Genomic DNA, 24,568 nt, shown 5'->3' with positions numbered 1-24,568 from the left:
TACTACAGCTTCACACAAAAGGATCAAAAGTAGCAGATCTACAAGCTCGAAACGCAGCGCGAAGCAAATCGTTTTCAGCTTGTCGATCTGCTACTTTTTTATTTGAATCCTGAAAAGTAAGTTTTGGACATAGGAGGTCTCCACCCGACAGTGACTATATATATATATATATATATATATATATATATATATATATATATATATACATATATATATATATATATATATATATATGTCACAGGGTGTTTGGAGAGCCAGGGTGATTGAAGACAGAGCGCTTGTCTTTAGGCACGGGGCTTCGGGGCGATGCGGGGCTTTTCGAGACAGGGTTTATTAGCGAGGCTCGCGAGGAGGAGGAGGAGGAGAAGGAGGACGCGGCGCTGCGAGGCGGGGCTTTGATGCGACGCGGACCTGTCTTTTGTTGTTCCCCCCCACATAGCAACCAGGAAGCTACGCTAGGGGAACGCTGAACACACGTTCACACGCACACGCTTGTCCATGACGGAGGCGCGCCGACTCAGTAGAGCTTCAGGCCGAGGAGGCGCGCCGAGTGCCCGCGCTGACCGGCCGATGCTCTACTAGTCGACACAGCGCCGTTCGAGTTGTAAACCGATAGGGACAGAATAGTTATTTTCATGGATCACTATGTGTGTGTGTGTGTGTGTGTGTGTGTCAGGGAGAAACTAAAACAAAAGCCAGCAGAACACAATAAAAGTATCTTAACAGTCCATTGAAAGCATGAGCGCGTGCGCGTGTGCACGCGTGTGTGTGTGTGACTGTGTGTGTGTGTGTGGTCGCGGCCATATATGCTTGTGCACAAGCCTGGCTTGTGGCTCCCTCTAGTGTTCCTTCTACACAATTGCTGGGTGGGTGGTAAAAACGAGCGAGCCTTCTTCAATCACCCTGGTTCTCCATTCACCCTGTAACTGTCACGGTGAGCTGACGAACAAACAAAGGTAGGACCCAAATGCAGGACACAGACACAGATGTAACGGGAAACAAGGACTTTACTGAATAAACCCAGGCAGGAACGAAAACCTGAACCCTCAGACACAGAGGGAAAACACACAGGACAGGTAGCACACCAAACAATACAATGTCCAAGCACAGGGCACCGGCTGGGAGAGATTAATAAAGCAAAGTCATTAGGCACAAGGGCCACCAGCCGCGAGAGCCGCGGACAACAAAGGCTCAAAACCGACTCACAAACAGGCACAAAGTTAGTGACGAGAGGGGGGGGCGGGGCCGGAGGAGAGGCGAAGCCCGAACTGTGACAGTACCTCCCCCCCACGGGACGACTTCCAGGCGTCCCAGAACCAGAATGGGGGGGGGGGGCAGAGAAGCGGACCAGAGCCTCCGGTGGGGAGAGGGCAGGACCCGGTGGTCCTCCTGCTTCGAGCTCCGCCTCTCTGCCCCGGTTCCTCGCCTGCCATTCCGGACCTCTCCTGCCGTTGTCCGGCCGGACCCGGGTGGCCGTTCCGGCCTCGACCCGTGCCTCTGTTCTGGTCCTGCTTGTGCCCTCTGTGCCGACGTCCTCCGCGCAGAGCCCTGGCAGCGCCCCCCCCCCCCCCCCCCCCCCCCCTCTGGTCCTGCTTGCGCCCTCTGTGCCGAAATCCTCCGCGCAGAGCCCTGGCAGCGCCCTCCCCCCCCCCCCCCCCCCCCAGTTCTGTCTCTGCCCTCTCCCCACCGGAGGCTCTGGTCCGCTTCTCTGCCCCCCCCCCATTCTGGTTCTGGGACGCCTGGAAGTCGTCCCGTGGGGGGGAGGTACTGTCACAGTTCGGGCTTCGCCTCTCCTCCGGCCCCGCCCCCCCCCTCTCGTCACTAACTTTGTGCCTGTTTGTGAGTCGGTTTTGAGCCTTTGTTGACCAGCCGGAAGGCGACTGGAGAAGCCCGGACGGCAGGCGAGCAGGTGGGGGGGGGGGGGGGGGCAGAACCAAAACCAAGGCAGAAGAGGAAAGTCCCCGGACAGCGACGACCGGAAAACGGGACACGAACGGCCCCGCCGGGACCGCGGACCAGTCAGAAGGACCGAACACCGCACCTGGACACTGGCGGTGCCCGTCCAGGTTCGGACGTCCCGGCGGGCCGCCCGTCGTTCGCCGCCGCCGACCCGGGACGAAACAGGAGCTGGAGACAGGACAGGAGGAAAGAGAAGACAGGAGGAAAAACAGGAGGCAGAGGAGGTGAGCCAAAACCAAAACTGAACGAAAAACTACCTTAAGAAAAGGCGCAGAACAAAACAAAACAAGAACTTAACTTTCTTCACTTCTTGGGACGTGGGGGCCTCACCAGGCAGTTGTTAATGTGGTGGTCCCCCACGCCACAGTAGAAACAAAGACCTAATCGGCTCCGCCGTTCCTTTTCCGTCTCCAACTCGCTCGGGGACCCGAGCGCGGCGGCGAGTGGCTCCGGCGGGACCTCCCACCCGGGAGACGGAACAGACGGCACCGACGGGGCAGAACAAGGACGAAGAGACACGGCCGGAACATGAATCTGACGAGGTGGCACGGCAGGGACAGGACACGGACGAGGCGTGGAGCGGTGGCGCGTCGGGACGCCCCGCCGACGCGGGGCTCTCTCCCGCTCGCGGGGGAAGTGGCCACTCTCCGCCGACAGAGACCTAGGACGGCGAACCTTCTCGCGGATCCGAGGACGGGGAGGAGACCACTCCCGTGGAACTGGAGAGGACGAGGAGAACGACGCCTCCGAGGAGGAAGATGCCACGGGATGCACGCCCGAACTCGGCTCGCTGGAAGAGCCGCCGCACGTGGCGCGCGCGCTGGAGCGGACCGACATCGCCACTCCAGAACGCTGAGGCGGACCCGACCCCTGGATGACCCGCTCCCAGATGTCCTGGGTCCGGACCAGCATGGCCGCCGGCCAGCGTGGTCTCCATGTGGAGCAGGCGCGAGTCCATGCAATTCAACATGTCCATAATCAGATCTAACCTGTCCTCCAGGGCAGGCCGACCGAGCCCGAAGCCATCGGTCTGGCAGGCGACGGACGCGTGTCCCGCTGGGTCCAAGTAGGGCTTGGACATTCTGTCACGGTGAGCTGACGAACAAACAAAGGTAGGACCCAAATGCAGGACACAGACACAGATGTAACGGGAAACAAGGACTTTACTGAATAAACCCAGGCAGGAACGAAAACCTGAACCCTCAGACACAGAGGGAAAACACACAGGACAGGTAGCACACCAAACAATACAATGTCCAAGCACAGGGCACCGGCTGGGAGAGATTAGCCTGCTGCAACCCTCCTGATTTCGTGTATAAAGGGGCGTGTGTATAGAGCCGGCGAGAGACTGCGCATGATCCCATTGGTTCACCGATCTGTCCGTCAACCCCCGCCCCGTTAACACAACATTACGAGCGACGCCCACTGCACTCTGGTTGGTTGGGAAATGAAACACTTCCTCATACCCAGTACAGGCTATAGTTGGGCCAGGCTTTTATTTTTTAGCAAAACTAAGCAATAAAAGCCTGGAGATCGAGGCTAGGGAGAGATTAATAAAGCAAAGTCATTAGGCACAAGGGCCACCAGCCGCGAGAGCCGCGGACAACAAAGGCTCAAAACCGACTCACAAACAGGCACAAAGTTAGTGACGAGAGGGGGGGGCGGGGCCGGAGGAGAGGCGAAGCCCGAACTGTGACAGTAATTATATATATCTCCTTCATCCACTCTTGTTTAATTATGTATGTATTTGTTCAGATCCCCATTAGCAGTGCCCTAAAGCACCTTAGTGCTAGTCTTCCTGGGGTCCACATGTAAAAACAATGCATACATTTAAAACTTACATTTAAAAAGACCAAACATAAAGATAGAAACAAATGAAGAAAATACATTAAACTTTATAGTCCATAGGCTATACAGAATACTTGTTTAAGAACCCATACGACTATTAAAATGCATTAAAAACAATCTAGAACATCCTACAAGAAATAAAGTTTATATAGAAAGAAAGAAAGAAAGAAAGAATAAAGTTGGAAGATTACTATAGTCTGGAACTAATAATGCCTCTGTAAGAAATAAAATACAAATAATGCCAATAAGAAATAAAATACAAATAATAGCTCTGTAAGAAATGAAATACAAATAATGCCAATAAGAAATAAAATACAAATAATGCCTCTGTAAGAAATGAAATACAAATAATGCCTCTGTAAGAAATAAAATACAAATAATGCCTCTTTAAGAAATAAAGATACAACCGGACGTTGATCCATCATGACCTGCTGGGCCAGCACACTTCGTGATGGAGTCCCTCACCTCAGCATTTGCCTGGGGGGACTCCTCACTCTGGAGCACCGTCAAATCATATTGGTTTGACCTGTGCAGGTCATTTAAGCAGTAAGAGGTAACTCCAAAATCATCCTCTGTATAATGGCAGTGGTTGAAACAACATCACCATCATCCCGGTGATTGTGGTCTGGTACGGTTAAAATGATGATATGTGGATTGTCTTCATCCATGTTGAACATGGCGGTTTGCATGAAGACATTGCAGGTCTTTTTCCAACACCGCCAGTATATTTTGGCACCTTTTGTTTCGTTTTTTTGGTAGCGATATCGCTCATGTACCAGAACCTTGCCACCTCGTTTGCCTGGCTGTAGCCTTGCCATTACGCAGCGTGGATAAAGACTTTTAACTCAGTGATTTTACTCAATTTCACTTAAATCTCTTTCAAATGGCAAAAATATCAGTACAAGCTCACGTGTTGCATTACGAACTTATTACGATATGATGAAGTATAGGGCATTAATAAAAATTAAAAAAAGTTTAAATATTGAGATGCAAGGTTCCTGGCAGATCAGCAACTATATACAGTATATTACACATACATGTAACAAAACCTTTCATTAAGAGAACATTCACCACAGCAAAACATTCACAAATTCACACAATGCCTAGTCGGCCACTAAACTCGGTTTGTTCAATTATCCAAAAATAAATAAACAAAAACACATGAAAATGCCTATTCCTCTCCTTGCATCTCTTAAGGCACGTCGCACAACATTCCGTTGTTTTGAGCATCCATGCGACTCAAGAGTTGTAGATCTTCCTTACCCCCACAGGCCTGCATGCTTCTTGACCCCGCCGCTCCACAGGAGTTAGGGCAGGGTGTGGAAGTAACACACGTAGACATAGTAGTGCAGCGAGCGGCTGAAGCACATGCCGATGAAGTTTGACGTGAACAGGATCAGCACGATCTGTGATTCTCTGTTAAGGCCTGATGCAAAATGTAAGCGTATGTATATCGTTGCCGTCAGGCAGAAAGTCCTTATCTCCATTATTCTAATGTGTTTTTTCATAAATTAACGCCCTACTTGATCATACTACAGCTTCACACGAAAGGATCAAAAGTAGCAGATCTACAAGCTCGAAACGCAGCGCAAAACAACGTGTTTTCAGATCTGCTACTTTTTTATTTGAATCCTGAAAAGTAAGTTTTGGACATATGAGTTCTCCACCCGACATATATAAACTGCTCACAAAATGTAAGGAAACTTGAATTTGGGCCATTATATCTTCCTTTTAATAATACCAATCAGTAAGGTGTTTTATATCATTTTAATCGTTGATTTCGTCACCTTTACAACAAGGTACAGGTTTTTGTTTTTTTTTGTTTTTTTTTAATCACTTTTTATTGTACCATCGTTATTAACCCATTTAGACCTGAGGCCAATTCAAAAAACGCCTTCTAAAACCTAACCATAGTTTTCTGAAAATTTTCAAATTCTTACTAAAAAAACAAATAAAAAATGATGTTACTATATGTATTGCAACAGCTGATGAGACACAGAGGTGGCTCCCGGATTGAAAGGTATAACAACGTATAGGTAGCAACAGGTCTCAATGGGTTAAGCATAAAGCACAAATTTCACCACCTGTGCATGTCTTCTGATGTGGAGATCTCGCAGTGATGGTATGGGTGCTGCGTTTGGTGGGGCGTGTTGGATAAGATCAGCATAAGCAGGGTAGGGAAAGAAACGGGTTGGCTTATAACCTTTTTTTGACAGGTAGACTTTGTACTTGCTCCCATTTAATATCCAGAAGTTCACCGCAGCGGCCCATGTGTTGATGTGAGCCGCTCGAGGTACAGGCCCTAGTCGGGCCCCCTTGTATCTGTCTGCCTTCTCCAATGCTACAATTGGTTGATGTCGAGCGCATCGATGTCAACGCGGTTGCAACCATTCTCTGGCACTGCCAAGTACGCTAGGTTAGCGTTGGACGTTTCGAACATTATCTTCAGATTTACCCGAGAGGCCATCTTCTGAATCTTGGTTGGTAGCCGTCAGGCAATGCTTGGTTGGTAGCTGACAGGCAATGCTATAGGACGTTAGAGCAAAGAGGACCAAGGTACAGCTTCTAAACATCGGGAATTCATGGAATGAGCAACATAGGAAAATGTGTGGGTAGCTCCGAACAAAAATGTGCCAAAATGGCCTGTTAGACTTTTCTGGTGGAATTCACTCTTGTTTTGTCACTGTTCAGTTGGTATTCACCGTTGTTGCTTGGAGCATTTAAGATTGCACTCTCCCACAGTACTACCCATAGCAAAATTTTTGTTGCTTATCTATTGCTGAATCTCAACTCTGAGACATAACTATTGCCTTCTCGTTTGTATATCATTCTGTGATCATTTGCTGCTGCCCTATTACTCCTAAGAACAAAACTAGGAGCAATAGAGAGAGATGAGAATGAGATACTAAGTCTAAGATAACTAAGTTTGGTTCAGGCAATAACTTGAGAAGTATTTGAGAAGTATGATAAACAGAGGAGATCTCATCCGGAGCCTTCATTGAAGGGAATCTGAGAAACATAATAAGAAACATCTGAGAATAATGAGCCCTTATAGAGATCTCATCATTGTGAGTTCAATATCTCTTCCTCATCTCATTTATTTCTATTGGATGCATTAATGGAGCTATATGAGACCTCGATCTGAGACACACATGAGAATTATGAGAAACAATTAAGAATTATACAATTAATACTCAGATTTCTGAAAAAAATAGACATCATTGATCAGTTTAACAGTACAAAATTTATTTTTAACACAGGGACACATTTACAGCAGTTAACAACTCTTCCGTAATGATAAAAATAAATAAAAGAGTGACACACTTTAAAAACAATAAAACTATAAAAACAAACATTACTCAACCGAGGTAGATATCAGAAAGTGCCTTGTTACAATAACAGAAAGACAGTCAAAGTGCCTTGTGTTACAATAATAGAAAAACATTCACATCTGCTGTATTCACGTTCAGAGGATGATTATCATAACAGCAAGCAATCAATATAATAAGCCAGGGGACAGTCTTCCAGCATCCTTGATTGTAATTGCTATGTGTTGGTCAGTAGGTGGGCATCCTCTGTAATCCCTGGCTATACTGTATACTGTACTTCATCAAATGATGGAATAGGGAAAATGGACAATCTCTATAAGCACACGATGTGTGCTATTGTTTTAGTTGAGATTTTGGAAAATGTGGATACGCTTGTTTGAAATGTTCTAACTTTTCTTTCGCATGGGGGGGGGGGTGACATGCCCAACAACAACAACAACATAGGGAGGCCAGGCTTTAAATTGGTTAAACGGCCTGTGCTCATGTAGCATAATGGCTATTATTATTAACAGAAAAACATTCACAGAGAGAACAATTTCAGCCAATCGGGAAAAGAGATAAAGTGTCACGAAAAAAAAAAGAAAGAAAGAAAGAAAAAAAGAAAAGAAAAACAGATTTATTTTTGATTTCAGTTACAACTGAGCCATAGCAGCATGAAAAACAAAACAAAAAAATAAAAAAATTAATAAAAAGTGTACATGGAGAAAGTATACATACTACTGTTCGTCTTTCCCTCCTCTGGCCCTACACTTATTTATGAAGGCTTTCTAGATTTTGCAGTCGGTGATGTTGGTCCACCCGGGCAATGTTGCACATCTCAGGACATAGGCTGCAAGACAAAAACATGTAAAGCTGCAATGAGAAATTTTGACAAATAACTCCACAGACAAAGGACAAAATAAGGATAAGAAAAAGAAACATGTTGGCCATACACTTCACTAATTTTACACTCAGTTTCAGGGTCCTCAGTACGGCAAGAGTAAATAACCGGTATTCCTGGGGTGTCCACTTTTGGGTCGGTCTTTGACTTCACCACCAGTCTCACGAAACTTAATCCTAAGTTTGGATATGGTACCAGGACTAGTATTTTTTTTTTAGCTGTCAAAAAACAGCGGATCTACACGCTCATAGGCACGCTGTGCCTATGAGCGTGTAGATCGCTCTTAAAATTATGAATCGCAATTATTTATCGCAAATAAAATTATATATAATTTTTATTTATAATTCAAAAAACAGCCGATCTACAGCGTGCCTATGACCGTGTAGATCGTCTGTTTTTCGAATTACAAAAAAAAAATGTATAGAATTTTTTAACCAGACCACCATTTTCACCATTTTTGAAACCAGACAGCCAGATGGACACACGCAAACACGCACACAGATGAATACAAACCTCTAAGGCATGCCGCTTCTTGGCCTTCCCCTCGCGACTCTCCACCTGGCGAGATTAAACAAAGGCAGTCAGACAGCCAGATGGACACACGCACACAGATGAATACAGACCTCTAAGGCAGGCCGCTTCTTGGCCTTCCCCTCGCGACTCTCCACCTGGCGAGATTAAACAAAGGCAGTCAGACAACCAGACAATCAGATGGACAAACGCACGCACACACACACAGATGAATACAGACCTCTAAGGCAGGCCGCTTCTTGGCCTTCCCCTCGCGACTCTCCACCTGGCGAGATTAAACAAAGGCAGTCAGACAACCAGACAGCCAGATGGACACACGCACGCACACACACAGATGAATACAGACCTCTAGAGAACGCCGCATGGCAAAATATTTGGCCTTCCACTTTTCTTTAGCCTGCTCCAGCTTCTCCATAGTGTCCTCCATTTCACGGCGGGCCTCCCTGGATCTCTGCCGCCTGCGCCGGCAGAGATACATGGACCGTTTGGGGAGGGGTTCGGTCCTCTGGGGGAGATGGGAGGTCCCCCAGAGGGATCAGGAACCGGGGCTACCTGGGCCACCGCCGGGGTTCCTTCGTATAAATCGAAGGTGGAGACCACTGCAACAGCTGGGGCAGAGGCCGGCAGCTCTCCAAGTAACCTCTTCACCTCCTGCCAGGTGGCGAGGTGCAAGAGGAGCCTGAGAGTGCGGGCCCGCTCTGCAGGGTCCTCCTCCCCCTTCACATGAATTTCAAGGTGCCTTTCCAGTTTTGGGTTTTTTTTTTGGCAGGTGGGGCAAGGAACCAAGTTGATTTTGGTCCTCCCCCTGGCCAACTTGAGGAAAATAACTTTCTCCTCTCGGTTTTGCAGATGGTGAGTTGTTTGCAAATGCATCTTCATGTCGGACCTCACTAGTCCGCACCCGGGGAAGGGGCAGAGGGCTGGAGCTGTCTTCTTTCGTGTTGCCTGCTTGGCCTTCCCCTGAAACCACAATGACACTGCTTTAACATGGTGTCCCTTTTGTCAAACACTGAGGGACTTGCATCACTATATGCAATCCAATGTCATTGTACATTTCAAAAGGACTGTCAAATTGGCATTGACATGGGAAAGGGTCATGCCAAGATGACATGGTACGTTGAATAGGACAGTCAATTTGGAATAGACATGGGAAAGGTCTATGCCAAGTTGACATTTGTTACAATGGAAAAGGACAGTCAATTTTGCATTGACATGGGAAAGGTCTATGCCAAGTTGACATTTGTTACAATGGAAAAGGACAGAGTGCAAACAAACTTTTCGAGAATTGCTCAAGACAATACAGAACTTAGCCGTTTCCCTGGGACCCAAACGAGTGAAAATAGCAATATGCAAGCTCACAGCGACGCGCTACAATTTTGCAGATCTGCCATTTTCTGCGTCCAAGTCCCAGACTGAAAGGTATAACAACCTATAGGTTACAACCAGGGGTCCCAGGGGTCATCACCATGCTGTCTTGTGGTGGACATTTTGGGCAAAATGTAATTGTTGCAACAGCCATACAAAATGAGTGAACAATAATATTACCAGAAACACAAAGAGCTAGCCCTAAATGACCATATAACAGGTCTGTAACTCTTGAGAGTGTACAAATGAAACCAAATGGTCCATGCATTTTGTACACTCTCAGAGCTATGGTGGTCCTTGCAAATAAAACATTTGAGAACCACTTGTGCTAGTGGACTCATAATGTGCCATACATAGTGTCATAGCAAATCAAAGTCATACATATTCTGAAGAAAACCTGGAGACTGACATTCAATAGAGAAATTGGCCTTTTCCCTGGGACCCAAACTAGTGAAAATAGCTGATCTACAAGCTCACAACTTATCGCTTCGCGCCATGTCGTGAGCTTGTAGATCAGCTGAAACGTGCAATTCACCAATACAACACTGTTGTTGACCAACTTGTACCTTTGAAATCAGCAACTTAATATGTCCTGCTGTCTGCTGTATTAGGCTAAACTGACGTCAAGTAAAAAAAAACTATTAGCCACACCATCAGCTAGTGTAGCTACATTAGCCTATACTACTCGACGGAAATTATATCTGAATTTGCTAAATGTACTCAAATGCAATCTCAACACAACATCACACTTAAACTATAACAAATATTTGCTGTTAAACGTAATTATTAATTCTCTCCTCGCGCGTCTTGTATCAAAAGCAGCAGCAGTCACTAGTAGATACGCTCGCCTTTCTTACAGCTGAGTCAATGAGATTAATACATTTTGCCAGATTGACAGTCCAGCGACAAATGAGAACTAACCAAGAGGAGGTAAAGGAGGCGTTGTAGGTTGCAGTTCCGGTTAGTGTGCAATTAGAGAGACAGTAGGCGGGCTCTAGACCGGATCCGAGCGAGCAATGAGCAGTAAATAGGAACCGTTCTCACACTAATCCACCATTTTGACGCCTGGTCGGCATTAGCGGGAGATTTATGGCCGCTCACGGGTGTCCGAGAGGCGACCGTGTGTTTCCCCACATGTCTCAGTAGCCTCGCCATGCCCCCTGCTTCGCTCGCCCCTAGTTATGCAGTACTCGGTGGTGGAAAATAATGCTCGGCACTGGCATTGCCTAAGGGGGGGGGGGGATAATTTACGATGCTGTGCCTATCGGTACATAACTCGGCCAGGGCTGAGTAGGCTCAAGCAAATTTCGCAACGTTCAGCACGGCAACGCGCGCTCGGTGGTGCTTCTCGTGGCTCAAGTTCGCTTGAGACTATGCACCTCTGTCGCGGTCCAAACATTTTTTCCAAGCTCAGGCACACAATTGTATTCTACTAAATTATCTCAAATAGTGTACTAAATTCTCTCAAGTAGTGAACATCAGTAGTGTGCTTGTTTACTGGAAACTATGCACCATACTGGAAACTATGCACACCACCATTTTTTAAATCTGGGTTTAAATACCGCGGGGGTTGGCAGGGAAGGAGTTGTCAGCTTGATTGGAGATAAGTGAGTGGTTGGCACAGTGTGGCACGGGGTGGAGTTGCCAGTGGCACTGGCTGGTTAGAGTTGTGTGTGGTTGATTTCTCCTTGGTCCAACCTCCCGAACCTCAGTTGTACCAGTTGTACCAGCACCAGTTGTACCAGCAGTTGTACCAGCACTTTGGTGTGCTTTATAAATAAAGTTTGAGTTGAGTTGAATGAGTTGTATACCAAAATATTTTAACCTTGTGAATCTCAACATAAGACTCACCATTGAAGGCCACTGCTTCTGACAGCTAATTATTTCAAGCTGGGGTGTTCCCAATGTAGGACTGTGAGTTGAATGAGTTGTATACCAAAATATTTTAACCTTGTGAATCTCAACATAAGACTCACCATTGAAGGCCACTGCTTCTGACAGCTAATCATTTCAAGCTGGGGTGTTCCCAATGTAGGACTGTGAGTTGAATGAGTTGTATACCAAAATATTTTAACCTTGTGAATCTCAACATAAGACTCACCATTGAAGGCCACTGCTTCTGACAGCTAATTATTTCAAGCTGGGGTGTTCCCAATGTAGGACTGGCTGTTCCACTCTCGTTTGTGGTGGCAGTGAGAACACACCTGTGTATGATGATCATTAAAAAATATGATGTTTATAAACAACAGCTGAATATAAATCAATATGTACACCTGTGTTCATAGTATTTAGTGCGTAGTAAGTTTGCGATTACCTGTGTGACAGATACAAGCGTCCTGAAAACACATGTCTAAATGGCAGGTCGGGTGCATGTTGGGTTCTGGTTCTGAGCAACTGCATGACAGCGTCATGGTACACAATGTGCTTAATAATAATAATAATAATAATAATAATCATAATCATCATAATAATACATTTTATTTGTAACTCACTTTAAATTTAAACAATACATTTTATTTGTAACACGCTTTTTCAATGTTCACAAATCTCAAAGTGCTACAATTGATTAAAGTGGTCCTTTAATAGCAAAAATAGCCATTTTACAAGTTCACAATGCATTGCTACTTAGGTATAAACTAGGGCATTAATTTAGTAGCTGTCAAGTGGAAACCCTGTGTGTCCATTTTTACTTTTTACTTTTCTAGGATTCAAATTCCAAAATAGCAGATATCTACACACTCAAAACACGTCACGATGCAATGCCTTTTGAGCTTGTAGATCTGCTATTTTTTTTTGTCTGACACTGTAGTAGGACAAAGTAGGGCATTACGTTACCAAAAACAAACATTTAAAAGTTAAAATATGGAGATTACATGATACAAGGTATCTGCCTGACAGCAATGATTTATGGAAAATAAAGAAGAAATATAAAGAAGAAATATGGAGATACAAGGTTACATAATGTCACAACATTTCATTGATTTTTAGCATCATCCTGTGCGTCGGTTATTCCTAATAAATTGTTTAAATCAATCAGTTACCCTTTTCCATTGGTGGACAAAGTAGTTTGGACAAAGTACAAGTACGTAAGTATTCAAAAGTACAAATTATGAAGTATATTTTCTTAAAGGTTTCATGATGTTCAGTTTTACCACACATTAAAAGTCTTTGTCATGGTCCTTCAAACGTGTATAGAAAGTTTTAACAAAAAATTCCACTCCATTGATCCATGGCAGGTGTTTTTCTCTCACATTTCTAAAGCCTTTTCAACTGCAATGAAAAAAGAAATATTTGCCTGCGGGTGTCGCTGGTGAGGGATTTTGCCTGTCAATCATCGCCTCTGCTCCGCTCCCCCCCCCCAAAGGAAAGGATAGGGGAGGGGAGGGGCGAGGAGGAGAGTGGGCGGGATTAATCGTCTGTGACCTCACTGCCGAAGGGCCAAGCTCAGATTACTTTTCAGCCTAATTATTCAGAAAACCCCAGACCACAGAAAATCCACTGAATGTTCAAAGTTCAGATTTTTTGGGTGTAATTGAGGTCATAAAACCCCCAAAATGAATGTCATAGAACCTTTAATATGTAATGCATTGCTGTATTGAAATTTTGAACATCCCCCCCCAAAAAACAACAACAACAACATATAAAACATGTGACCTGAACTGCTTCAGAGTTACATTATACAGTGGCTTTAAAGTATTGGCATATGGTATATTATACTGTTTAGACTGATGATTACTAGATTACTATTTCTATGCATTTGATGTATTACCTAGTGTTTACCTTACTTAACAGTACATTGCTCTGGATTAAGTGCTAAATGCCTAAATTGTAAATTAGGTTATGTCAACAGAAAGCATTTTATGAGCGGAGGAGCTCTTTGAAAATCATGCCCACGAGCCACGAAGTTCGAACCTGTCAACCGTTGCTATGCTCAAACATCCTGTCAGCTGTGTTATAAGCACAAAATAGCCTAGCTTAAACAATGCTAAACATGAGGTTGTAAATGACTGGGTAAATGACTGGCTTGTCAGACACAATCAGGGGCATCAAACATGACATTAATGAGCGGCAATCCTCTCCAAAATGTGAACTATTTTCAGCTTGAAGCTTGAAAAAACACTGCATGCTGACAGCAGTATGTAGGGTTCAGTGAAAATCCCCCCCCCCCTAAAACATAATCATCAGGTATTATGGTTATACTAGGAGGAAGATTTTTTTCAAAAAAGTGTACAGAAATTGTTAAAATTATGTTTTTATGTGGACATGCCTCCAGTTCATTAAGTATACCTGGGTCTCACCTTAGCACCTCCTCCACCACCTTAGCACCACCCACCTGTCCTAGTCCCTCCTCCTCCTCTTGCCCACACCTGTTGTGTTATGATAATGAGGGGGAGGGTATGTTTTTACTATGTCACTAAAACGCTGTTTCTCTATTGGCACATTTGACCCTCAAGGTTTCAGCCTCCAGGTAGAAACTCAAAATAGTCAGAGAAGACATAAAACACCATAAAAACACCACCAGGGGGCTTAATGAAGTTCTATCAGCCTCATAGACACATGAAAAACACCTCTTTAAGTGCTTTACCTAAGTGCTTTAGTGTAAGTGCTTCTCTCCTGTATGAATGCTCTGGTGTTGTTTTAGGATACTTCTCTGGCTGAACTTGATCCCACTTGGCGACAATGATAGGGCTTCTGTCCTGTATGAATTGAGCCCTTAGGAACACAGTATATGGTTTAAATGCTTTAGTGTAAGTGCTTCTCTCCTGTATGAATGCTCTGGTGTTGTGTTTAGGTTACTTCTCTGGCTGAACTTGATCCCACAGTGGCGACAGTGATAGGGCTTCTGTCCTGTATGAATTGTCTGGTGTTGTTTGAGATGACTGCTCTTTCCCCATGCTGTTAACAATGAGATGACTGCTCTTTCCCCATGCTGTTAACAATGAAAGGGTGTCTCTCCAGTATGCATTCTCATCTGGTGATACTTGTAAGTATTTAGAAGACGGAAGCTTGCCCCACATTCACTGCAGTGGAAGGGCTTCTCTCCTGTATGAATTCTCTGGTGACATCTGAGATTACTGGTTGTGCTGAACGTTTTCTCACACTGGTCACAATGGTAGGGCTTCTCTCCAGTATGCATGATCTGGTGAATTTTGAGATTACTGTTTGTGCTGAATCTTTTCCCACATTGGTCACAGTCATAGGGCTTGTCTCCTGTATGAATTATCTGGTGACTTTTGAGATTACCGGTCGTGCTGAACCTTTTCCCACATTCGTCACAGTGGTAGGGCTTTTCTCCCGTATGAATTCTCTGGTGACTTTTGAGTTGACTGCTCCGGCTAAAACTTTTTCCACATTGGTCACAGTGGTAGGGCTTCTCTCCTGTATGAAACCTCTGGTGACATATGAGATTACTGCTCATGTTGAACTTTTTCCCACATTGGTCACAGTGAAAGGGCTTCTCCGCTGTATGGCATCTCTGGTGACGTTTGAGTAGATAGCTCTGGCTGAATTTTTTCCCACAATGGACACAGTTGTGGAGCTTCTCCCCTCTATGAATTTTCTTGTGACTTTTGAGTTCATAGGTTGTGGTAAACATTGCCCCACACTTGTCACAGTGGCGGGGTTTCCCCACTGTGTGCATTCTCTGGTGACCTTTGAGATGGCTTTTTCTGCCGAACCTTTTCCCACACTGGTCACAGTCAAAAGGCTTCTCTCCTGTATGAGTTCTCCGGTGACGTTGGAGATTACATCTCTGGCGGAAGCTTTTCTCACAGTGGTCACAGTGGTAGGACTTCTCTTCTATAGGGGTTTGCTGGTCTATTTTGAGTTTCTTGCTTGTGCAGACATTTTCCCCACCCTGGTCACAGTAGGTCTGTTTATTCGTTGATAACTGGGCAGGGTATGCATCTGGGATGGAAAGTGAGGGAAGACATCATCATTAATGAAACCCAAAACATTTTTGAAATAACATGCCAGCTGTGTTCTATTGCAAACTGACAACATAAAAATAGTAGGTCTAACATGACTAACGATCTCATTGTATAAGCATTTCATAAGCACCTAACAATCTCATTGTATAAGCATTTCATAAGCACCTCACACTATCTGCAAATTGATCTAGGCCTAGAGTCTGTTTCATACATCATTTATCCAGTTATAGATTGATTGATTGATTGATTTAGATGGGGGAGGGGGGGGAGTACAAGAGATACATGCTTTCCCCTGAGATAACACATCAAATATAAAAACACAACAAAGTCAAAGACTTATTTCCATTGTGGCCCTTGTTTTATTTTTTTGGCATCTATCGATATTTCATTGTCATTAAACCACCAAAATAGTGCATAACAGCACATGCTCTGTGCAACTTGTTTAAATCGCCAGTAAATAACACAGTACATGCCTTTCCTGTTCAACTGTCCCACAGGGTTCAGGTTTGCGTGAAGCAGTCCATGTCCCTCGCCCATCTCTTGCTGTTCCTTTGACGTTGTTGATGTCATCTCTCTGGATACAGTAGGTCTCTCCACGTGGCGGGCTATGGAAATCACCAGCAGAAAAGACGTTAACATCCAGAATCATAATATCAGTGATCCTCAAAGTATGGTCCGGGGACCCCCCTGAGATCTTTGAGGGGTTTTCAGGGGGTCCCCAGCTAAAATGATGATGAGTTTAACCACTTTAACCAATTTTCATACAAATATAGCTGATTTACAAGCTCAAAATGTATTACATTGCAACGCATTGAGCTTGTAGTTCTGCTATTTCCGATTTCCTTCTTTGACAGGAGGTTCGTGGCCAAATACATATCAGTTTGAAAATGTTTTAGAACCACTGCATATAAGATCAATTAGGAGCTTCAACTATGCAGTGGTAGTTGATTTTGATACAAATCTAACTATCGCAGTGCCATGATCCAGTGTGGAAGCTTTAATCATCCACAATGGAGACTTAGCCTCCAAAATGAAGGCCATGTAGGCCACTGATTCTCAACGCAGAGAATCTAGGTTAGGGTGTTAGGGCCCACCAGGGCTCTAAAAGGACCCTTGCGGGTCTGTACATCTGAGAGTTACAGTGTCCCTTTGGTTTCTTTTGTCTCCCAGTAAGCTGCATTTCGTGGTATCACGTCAGCTGATGGTGCATGTCACGCAAAGACCTTACTGTAGACTTACAACGCAATCTGTCACACTGTTCTTTGACAGCTTGTCAGAAAAATAATCTATTGATAAACAATTTAAATCTTCTGAAAAGCTCTTCAACACAAAACCATGAAAAAGGATCAGCTAGAAATATCGACCAACTCCCCAACACACAACACAAAAACACAGTAATATAATTTATTATAACTTATTTTCCCAGCGGGCTGCAATCCGGGCCTGAGTTTACGGCCATGTATGTCCACACTAAAAGGTGTGTTTCTCTTCCTGGAATGTTAGCACTTTGAAATAGAAGCCATTGTTCTTCCATTAAGAACAAAATAAAAGTCTGAAATCTTGTTTAAAATGACCAAACTTGTCCACTGGTAGGCGGGTTTCTGAACTGTCCACAGCCCTCCTCTGAGACACAGAGTGAGTAGACAGAAATCTTATAGAAGATAGGTTGAAAAATGGTTGACCTTTAAATGTGTTTATTTTCTTATTATTGTTATTATTTTTTTATTTTATTTTTTGTTGTGGGTCCTATGTGAGTCGCCTTACCTTTTGACCTTTGATCACCTTACCTCTAATCACGAGAACGGACGGACGGACAGACGGACGATCTGAAACCATAACGTCTCCGTCCATTGCTGTCACCAGTAGAGGCACATAAAGAAAATAGAAAAAGATGTAGCATTCAGTAACTTGTTATGCTGGTCCAATCAGTAAAGTGGTTCTAATGCCTGTTGTGTAACAATAATATAAATATACAAAGTAACTAGTAACTAAAGGTGTACAATTATTTTAGTGGTGTATACAAAGTAACTAGTAACTAAAGGTGTACAATTATTGTAGTGGTGTATACAAAGTAAAGTTAACTAAAGGTGTAAAATTATTGTAGTGGTGTAAACAAGTACAATATTTGAATATTTGAGATGTAGCGGTGTACAAGTAAAAAGTATTGAAAAATGGAAATACTCAAGTAAAGTAAAAGTACATCACAACTGTACTTAAGTACAGTACTTGGGTAAATGTAAAACTTTCCACCATTGGCTACAGTTAAAAAATGGCTGCAAATGTAAGAAACCAGCACATTCAGAAATGCTGTAAAAAGGCCCTTGGCAACCATGTGTCAGAGCTCCTTTGACGCAAGCACACGCACATTCACACACACACACACACACACACACACACACACACACACACACACACACACACACACACAGAGAGAGACACAGATCCTCTACCAGAACTTCCCCTTTTCTCGGTTGCACATCCTCTTAAACTGAACTTCCTCTTTTCCTCTACTGCAGTCAGTTTCAGAAGCACTCACACAGTCAGGCCTCTCGACTTTGATTAAACAGAATGTTTGATTCTTCATAACAAAAAACACAATTACTTATTACAGGGGTCTTCAACAGGGGGTTCGGGACCCCAAGGGGGTTGTCAGGGTTACTGCAGGGGGGTCTCTAAATCTTTGGGTGATTTTTTTATTTTTTATTTTAACCACTTGAACCCTAAATTCCCTATTCTGAATGGAACATTTAGCCACAAATAGCAATTCTACAAGCACACAACGCCTCGCGCTGAGCTTGTAGATTGGCTATTCTCGGCAAAGTGGTTTGCTGTAGAGGGAAAAAAAGAGCAGACCAAGTACAGAGTGAAAGGTCAAGTTTACTGAGTGGTTAAATGTCTGAAAATCCACATTAACATGAATTCAACATATTATAGTGCTGTCAAACAAGTCTATGAAGCTATCTATGAGATATAAGAAAAGGTTTAATCTGCAACACAATTTTATACAATATGAATAGTATAGTGGGGGTCCCTACTTCATCTCTCTCTCAGCCAAGGGGTCCTTGGTCTGAAAAACGTCGAAGACCCCTGCTCTGATTGATTGATTGAATATTTTATTAGGCAAAAAAAAAAAAAAAAGCACAATTACATTTATAATATTTTGTCTAAAAGGTCCGGCCAAAAAAGTCCTTGCGGTCTTGTTTCCATTAGGGTCCTTGGTCTGATATATTATATAGAAAAAGCATTTGCCTACATCATGACTACTTAAAACATCTAATTGACTGTTACACTTACTCATTGAGTAATGAAAAGCAGTCAAGCATACTTTGTATCTTAACAACTTAAACACTACTCTGTCGTAAGTCAATCGTGAAAACAGCAGATCTACAAGCTTGTAGATTTTGTGTATTTTTGCCAGATGTGTAACTATTGCGCCATATTATGATGACTCGCCCAGAATAGGGACGCTGGGGTTCACGTGGTTAAATGTTCCTGCGACACTTCTGGTCATCATGAGACCTCATTCTATTAACCCATTAAGACCAGGGAACGCATCTGTGCCATTTTTAGATTTCTTTGGCCATTAAAAAAATAGGGTTTTTATGTTTTTAAAGCGAACATTTTTAACTCCGATCTGTGCTTCTGGGGTTCCCTGGAATGACATATTTTGAGATGGGGGTCCTTGGCCAAATAGGCTACATATCATTTTGGGGGTCCTTGACATGGAAAAGTTGGAGCACCACTGATATAGCAACATACTGTTTTTAAAAAAAAAACATTTTTAGATATGTATTTGGCGGAGGACCCCCATCTCAAAATGTATTGTTCCAGAAACCCCCCAGAAGCACAGATTTGAGTTGCAAATGTTTGCTTTAAACAAATACATATCAAAGATTTGCACAAGTCTGAGGCTGATTCTACAAACGCTTTCTAAATCAGTGTTTCTCAAATATTTGTGTGCCAAGGACCCCCAAATTGATGTGTATTTGGCCGCGCGGACCCCCCCTGTAAAAATATTTTTTTTCAGGGACCTGTGTGCCAGGGACCCCCCCCCCCCCTCTCATCATTTTTCAAACACTTATCCCCCAAAGTGTTTCTAATTAGCCAACGCATAAATCTAAAATGACACTGTGTTTCCACTGACAATGTGCTGGTCCTTGACATGAAAATGACTGAGACCAGAGAACCACAGACTGCCATGTGGAATATTTCAACTGTTCCGTGAAAAAACGACTAAAAAGACTAAATCCAGAGATGTCACAACTTACAGCTGTGATACCCATGTTTAAACAGCTTATCGTTGCGGTCGGGCAGAAACCTTTTATCTCCATAATTCTAACTTTTTTTCTTTTTTGGGGGGTCTGAAGATCTGCTCATTTTGCTGTTTTTGAATTTGAACCCTGTTTTGGACATAATGAGGTTTCCACCCGACAGATGTTATATAGCAGTACATCTGTTTTGTAATTCCCTCATGTTGTAGCTAAAGAAGCTTAACAACTTTAAAGTGTCGTAGAAACAGTACCTGATCCGTGTGACTTCATTCCAGGTTTCAGCATTGTTGTTTTTCTGCAGTCTGGTAGATGTCTCTCTCTCTCTCTCTCTCTGATCCTCCTCTGACGGCGGTGAACAGTCAAATGCAAATGGTCGGAGGATGGTCGCCCTATAGTTACAGTGACATTAGACCTAGTTGTGTGACAGACAGTTGCTGGGAAGTACCCGAGTTGTGAAACCGTAAATGATACACTGAAGAGGAAACAAGTGGACACAGACACGCACACACACGCACACACACACACACACACACACACACACACACACACACACACACACACACACACACACACACACACACACACACACACACACACACACACACACACACACATCCATACACATACACAGTGGTGGAAAAACTACTAAATGTTTTACTTAAGTAAAAGAAACAATACTGCAATGTAGAAATACTCTGTTACAAGTAAAAGTCTGGATTTCAAACTGTACTTGAGTAAAGGTACTCAAGTATTGGTATCAAAATGTACGTAAAGTACCAAAAGTAAAAGTACTCGTTATGCAGAAGGTCCCATTTCAAAAGTTTTAAATATATAAAATGTATAAAAATCTTTTGAAAATAGCGATCTACAAGCCCACAATGCGTCACTTTGTGACGCGTTGTGGGCTTGTAGATCGGCTATTTTCAAATTGTCAAAGTTTAAATAGGGCTGAAGTGGTTCTGTAATAATAATCTAAATCTACAAAGTAACTAGTAACTAAAGTTTTCAAATAATTGTAGTGGAGTAAAAAGTACAATATTTGCCTCTGAGATGTAGTGGAGTAGAAGTAAAAGTATTACAAATTGGAAATACTCTAGTAAAGTACAAGTACCTCAAAATTGTACTTAAGTACACTACTTGAGAACATGTACTTAGTTACTTTCCACCAAGTGGAGTAGAAGTAAAAGTATTACAAATTGGAAATACTCTTGTAAAGTACAAGTACCTCAAAATTGTACTTAAGTACACACACACACACGCACGCACGCACGCACACACACACACACACACACACACGTCAAATGGTGACGCGTTGTGAGCTTGCAGATCTGCTATTTTTGGTGAATGTTCCCCCCAAAATAGGGATAAAAGGGTTCAAGTATAAAGTTATTTTCAGTTTGTCCTAATCGAAACGGATATTTTCTTAACATTTTCCTATTGACATCCTGTATCTTTAGGGGGAATGACTTACATGTTTGCGTGCCGTGATATGCCGTGATATTTTATTGGAAATAACCCCTTGAGATGCACCATCTCGTTTTCGAGGGGATCCACAGATTACAGAGATACATTTTTCATACATGTAGACACAACATTTCACAGACAGTTAAAAAAAAAAAAGGCAAAACAACACAAGACAAGACAAGATACAACAATAACACAACAACAACAACACCAACAACAACACTTACAACAGTAATACACAGATAACTTAAATGGATCATTGGTTAATAGAGATGTTATGATGATTTGGTCAAAGCATGAACAGGTAATCTCAAGGTTAGATTGTTCCAGTCAGAGGGAGCTTTAAACTTAAAGGATTTTTTTTTGCCAACTGAGTTAGATAATTTTGGAACTTCAAAATAAATCAGTGCACAGTGTCTCAGTTGATGTGTAGAGGTGAAATGTTCCATACTGTTTTAGATACTGTGGATAGTTGAAAAACATTTGACATAAATAGTAGCAGCATCAACGCAACATAAAACATAAAAAAGCCACGACTTATTGCACAAGTTTGATACAACAAGTAAAACTAGATTCAGTTATCAGCTGCAAATCTGTGTACAGCAGTCGTCTATTATTATGAATCAGAGCTTGAATGTTACTGTAGTCGCTCCATTATTATGAATCAGAGCTTGAATGTTATTGTAGCAAAATTTTTGATGTTTTTATTTGATCAAGCCAGTCCCTTAAAGACAGCGTCTCCGTATTTGGACAATAAATTGTGCCCCTGTACTGGCTGTGCCCAGTTGCTGCAATTCTAAACTGGCCACATTTCCTACAAGAGTTAGCCACAACCTTCCTCTTGTTAAAGCGTACCTTAGAGGCCTTAGAGGCAGGGCGACTACTGGCAGGTGGCAGGAGAGGTGCAGATGGAGCAAAAGAAAGAAGAATGACAGGCCCAGAAACGTGTGGTTTGGGTAGAATCTGTCTCTGGCCCAACAGTCTTGGCCGGATTGGGGGTATGGCAGCAGGGAGGGGGGCTACAGCTTGCCTCTTGTGTGCCTGCATAGGTTGAGGGCCACGTTGTAGAGGAACAGCAGCAGTTCCGTGAACACTGGCTGAGGGAAGCAGAGGGCAAACAGTGGCTGGGCGAAGCGGAACAGCAGCAGTAGGGCGAACAGTGGCTGGGCGAAGCGGCTCAGAAGCCAGAGGCAAAGGAGGAGGCAGGTTGATTCCCTGCAGGAGCAGGCTGACAACCTGCCGTTTTGCCCGCTGGTCATTTATCAGCTGCAAATCTGTGTCCCACATAATCGCACCATTATTATGAATCAGAGCTCGAATGTTGCTGTAGCTGTCAAGCATAAGAGTCCACCTACTCACTGATCCCTGTCTGCGTTTCGTTGGACTCTTGTGAAGACGACAGAGTCTAATGAATATGGACTCTATTAGCCGGCAGCAGTCTGGAAACTGGGCATTGGAACCAGGCGATGCCAGGACACTCCGCTTAAGGCTGTCCACCCCAGGTGTGAACTCTGCTCTTTTCTTAGTAGACTTGAACTTCCCCACAGAAAGTCTGTCCTTGTGTCTGGCAGCGAAGACCAACCGCTGGCGGTCATAAGGCAAAAGGTTCTACCACAAACCCGTAATGGTGCCGACTTGTTGTTGGCTCAAAGTCAAAGTGGTTTGACTGTGCAACTCCACCAGATACTCTGCTTGCCGGTCCACATGATCCATGCCTGGAATGTTACGCTCATCCACAGCCTGTAAATACAAATAACAAAATTACATTTACACTAGTGGTATATAAGCTTTAACAGCTTTATTACAATTTCATTATTTTTCTAAGCACATACCAGCTGTGCCTCAGGCACCTCTGAGGTAGCAGGTAGCAGGTTGAAGGGAGCTGGCAGGAGGCTGGCATGAGGCAGCAGAGCCCACAGGTTGGGTGGAGGTGGCAGGGGGTTGGCAGGAGGCCACAGCCTGAGAATACAAACATCATAAATGAAACATTTACACAAGTGGTATAAGCAAGACATTCGAACATTTGATTTTATGCTGTTCAAGCTCTTACCAGCTGTGTAGCAGTCTGACTAGAGCTGGCAGCAGGGCCCACATGATGGGTGGAGGTGGCAGAGGCAGCAGGGCCGGCGGTGGAGCTGGCAACAGAGCCCACAGGATGGGTGGAGGTGGCAGGAGGCCAAAGCCATCAACTTTTTCCCATTTGAGTTTAACTGTAACCATCAGCGATATATCGCGTTCACTACCTCATTGCAACTGCCGAAACCCAGGATTGAACCAGGGACCTTTAGATCTTCAGTCGAACGCTCTCCCAAATGAGCTATTTCGGCCTACACAGGGCTCACATCCAATATTTTGCTTTGCAATGACTGTGTAATGAGGTAGCGCTAAATAATACAGGCATTATACAAACCACTCTTATCTACTGACCATTTAAAAAGTTGCATATTATTGTCATTTAAAAGGTTGCATATTATTGTCAATTTTCCTCATGTGAGTAAGGGCTGTAACCATCAGAGACAAATCCTGTTCAGTACCTCATTGCAACTGCCAAAACCCCGGGATCGAACTAGGGACCTTTAGATCTTCAGTCAAAAGCTCTCTCAACTGAGCTATTTCAGCCTAAACACTGGGGTCACATCCAATATTTTGTTTTGGAATGATGTAGCGCTACATATTACAGGGATTATATAAACCACTCTTATGTACTGACCATTTAAAAGGTTGCATATTATTGCCATCGTAATTTTTTTTCCCATTTGAGTTTAGCTGTAACCATCAGAGATACATTGTGTTCAGTACCTCATTGCAACTGCCGAAACCCAGGATCGAACCTGGGATCTTAAGATCCTCAGTTTAACGCTGTCCCAACTGAGCTATTTCGGCCTACACAAGTCTCACATTCAATATTATGTTTTGCTATGACTGTGTAATGAGGTAGCGCTAAATAATACAGGCAGTATACAAACCACTCTTATCTACTGACCATTTAAA

At 43.7% G+C, this 24,568-nt stretch overlaps 1 protein-coding gene across 1 annotated transcript in view; it reads right to left on the bottom strand.

Annotated features, from left to right (window-relative positions):
* LOC308086529 (uncharacterized protein) overlaps nucleotides 1–20,458 on the bottom strand; it is a 280,681-nt gene extending 260,223 nt beyond the window's left edge. Inside the window, exons 1-4 of the mRNA XM_080430095.1 lie at nucleotides 20,365–20,458; nucleotides 17,630–17,695; nucleotides 16,316–16,447; nucleotides 14,246–15,819 (exon numbers count right to left, since the gene is read on the bottom strand). Coding sequence (XP_080286221.1) covers nucleotides 14,846–15,819; nucleotides 16,316–16,447; nucleotides 17,630–17,695; nucleotides 20,365–20,398 — 1,206 coding nt within the window. The 5' untranslated portion in view covers nucleotides 20,399–20,458 and the 3' untranslated portion in view covers nucleotides 14,246–14,845. The remainder of the gene's footprint in view (nucleotides 1–14,245; nucleotides 15,820–16,315; nucleotides 16,448–17,629; nucleotides 17,696–20,364) is intronic.
* Between the last annotated feature and the right edge of the window lie 4,110 nt (nucleotides 20,459–24,568).

Source organism: Gymnoscopelus braueri, assembly GCF_963280865.1.
Source record: "Gymnoscopelus braueri genome assembly, chromosome: 6".
Lineage (NCBI taxonomy): Eukaryota > Metazoa > Chordata > Actinopteri > Myctophiformes > Myctophidae > Gymnoscopelus > Gymnoscopelus braueri.
The sequence above is the reverse complement of the archived record's forward strand: the minus strand, read 5'-3'. Positions and strand labels throughout refer to the sequence as shown.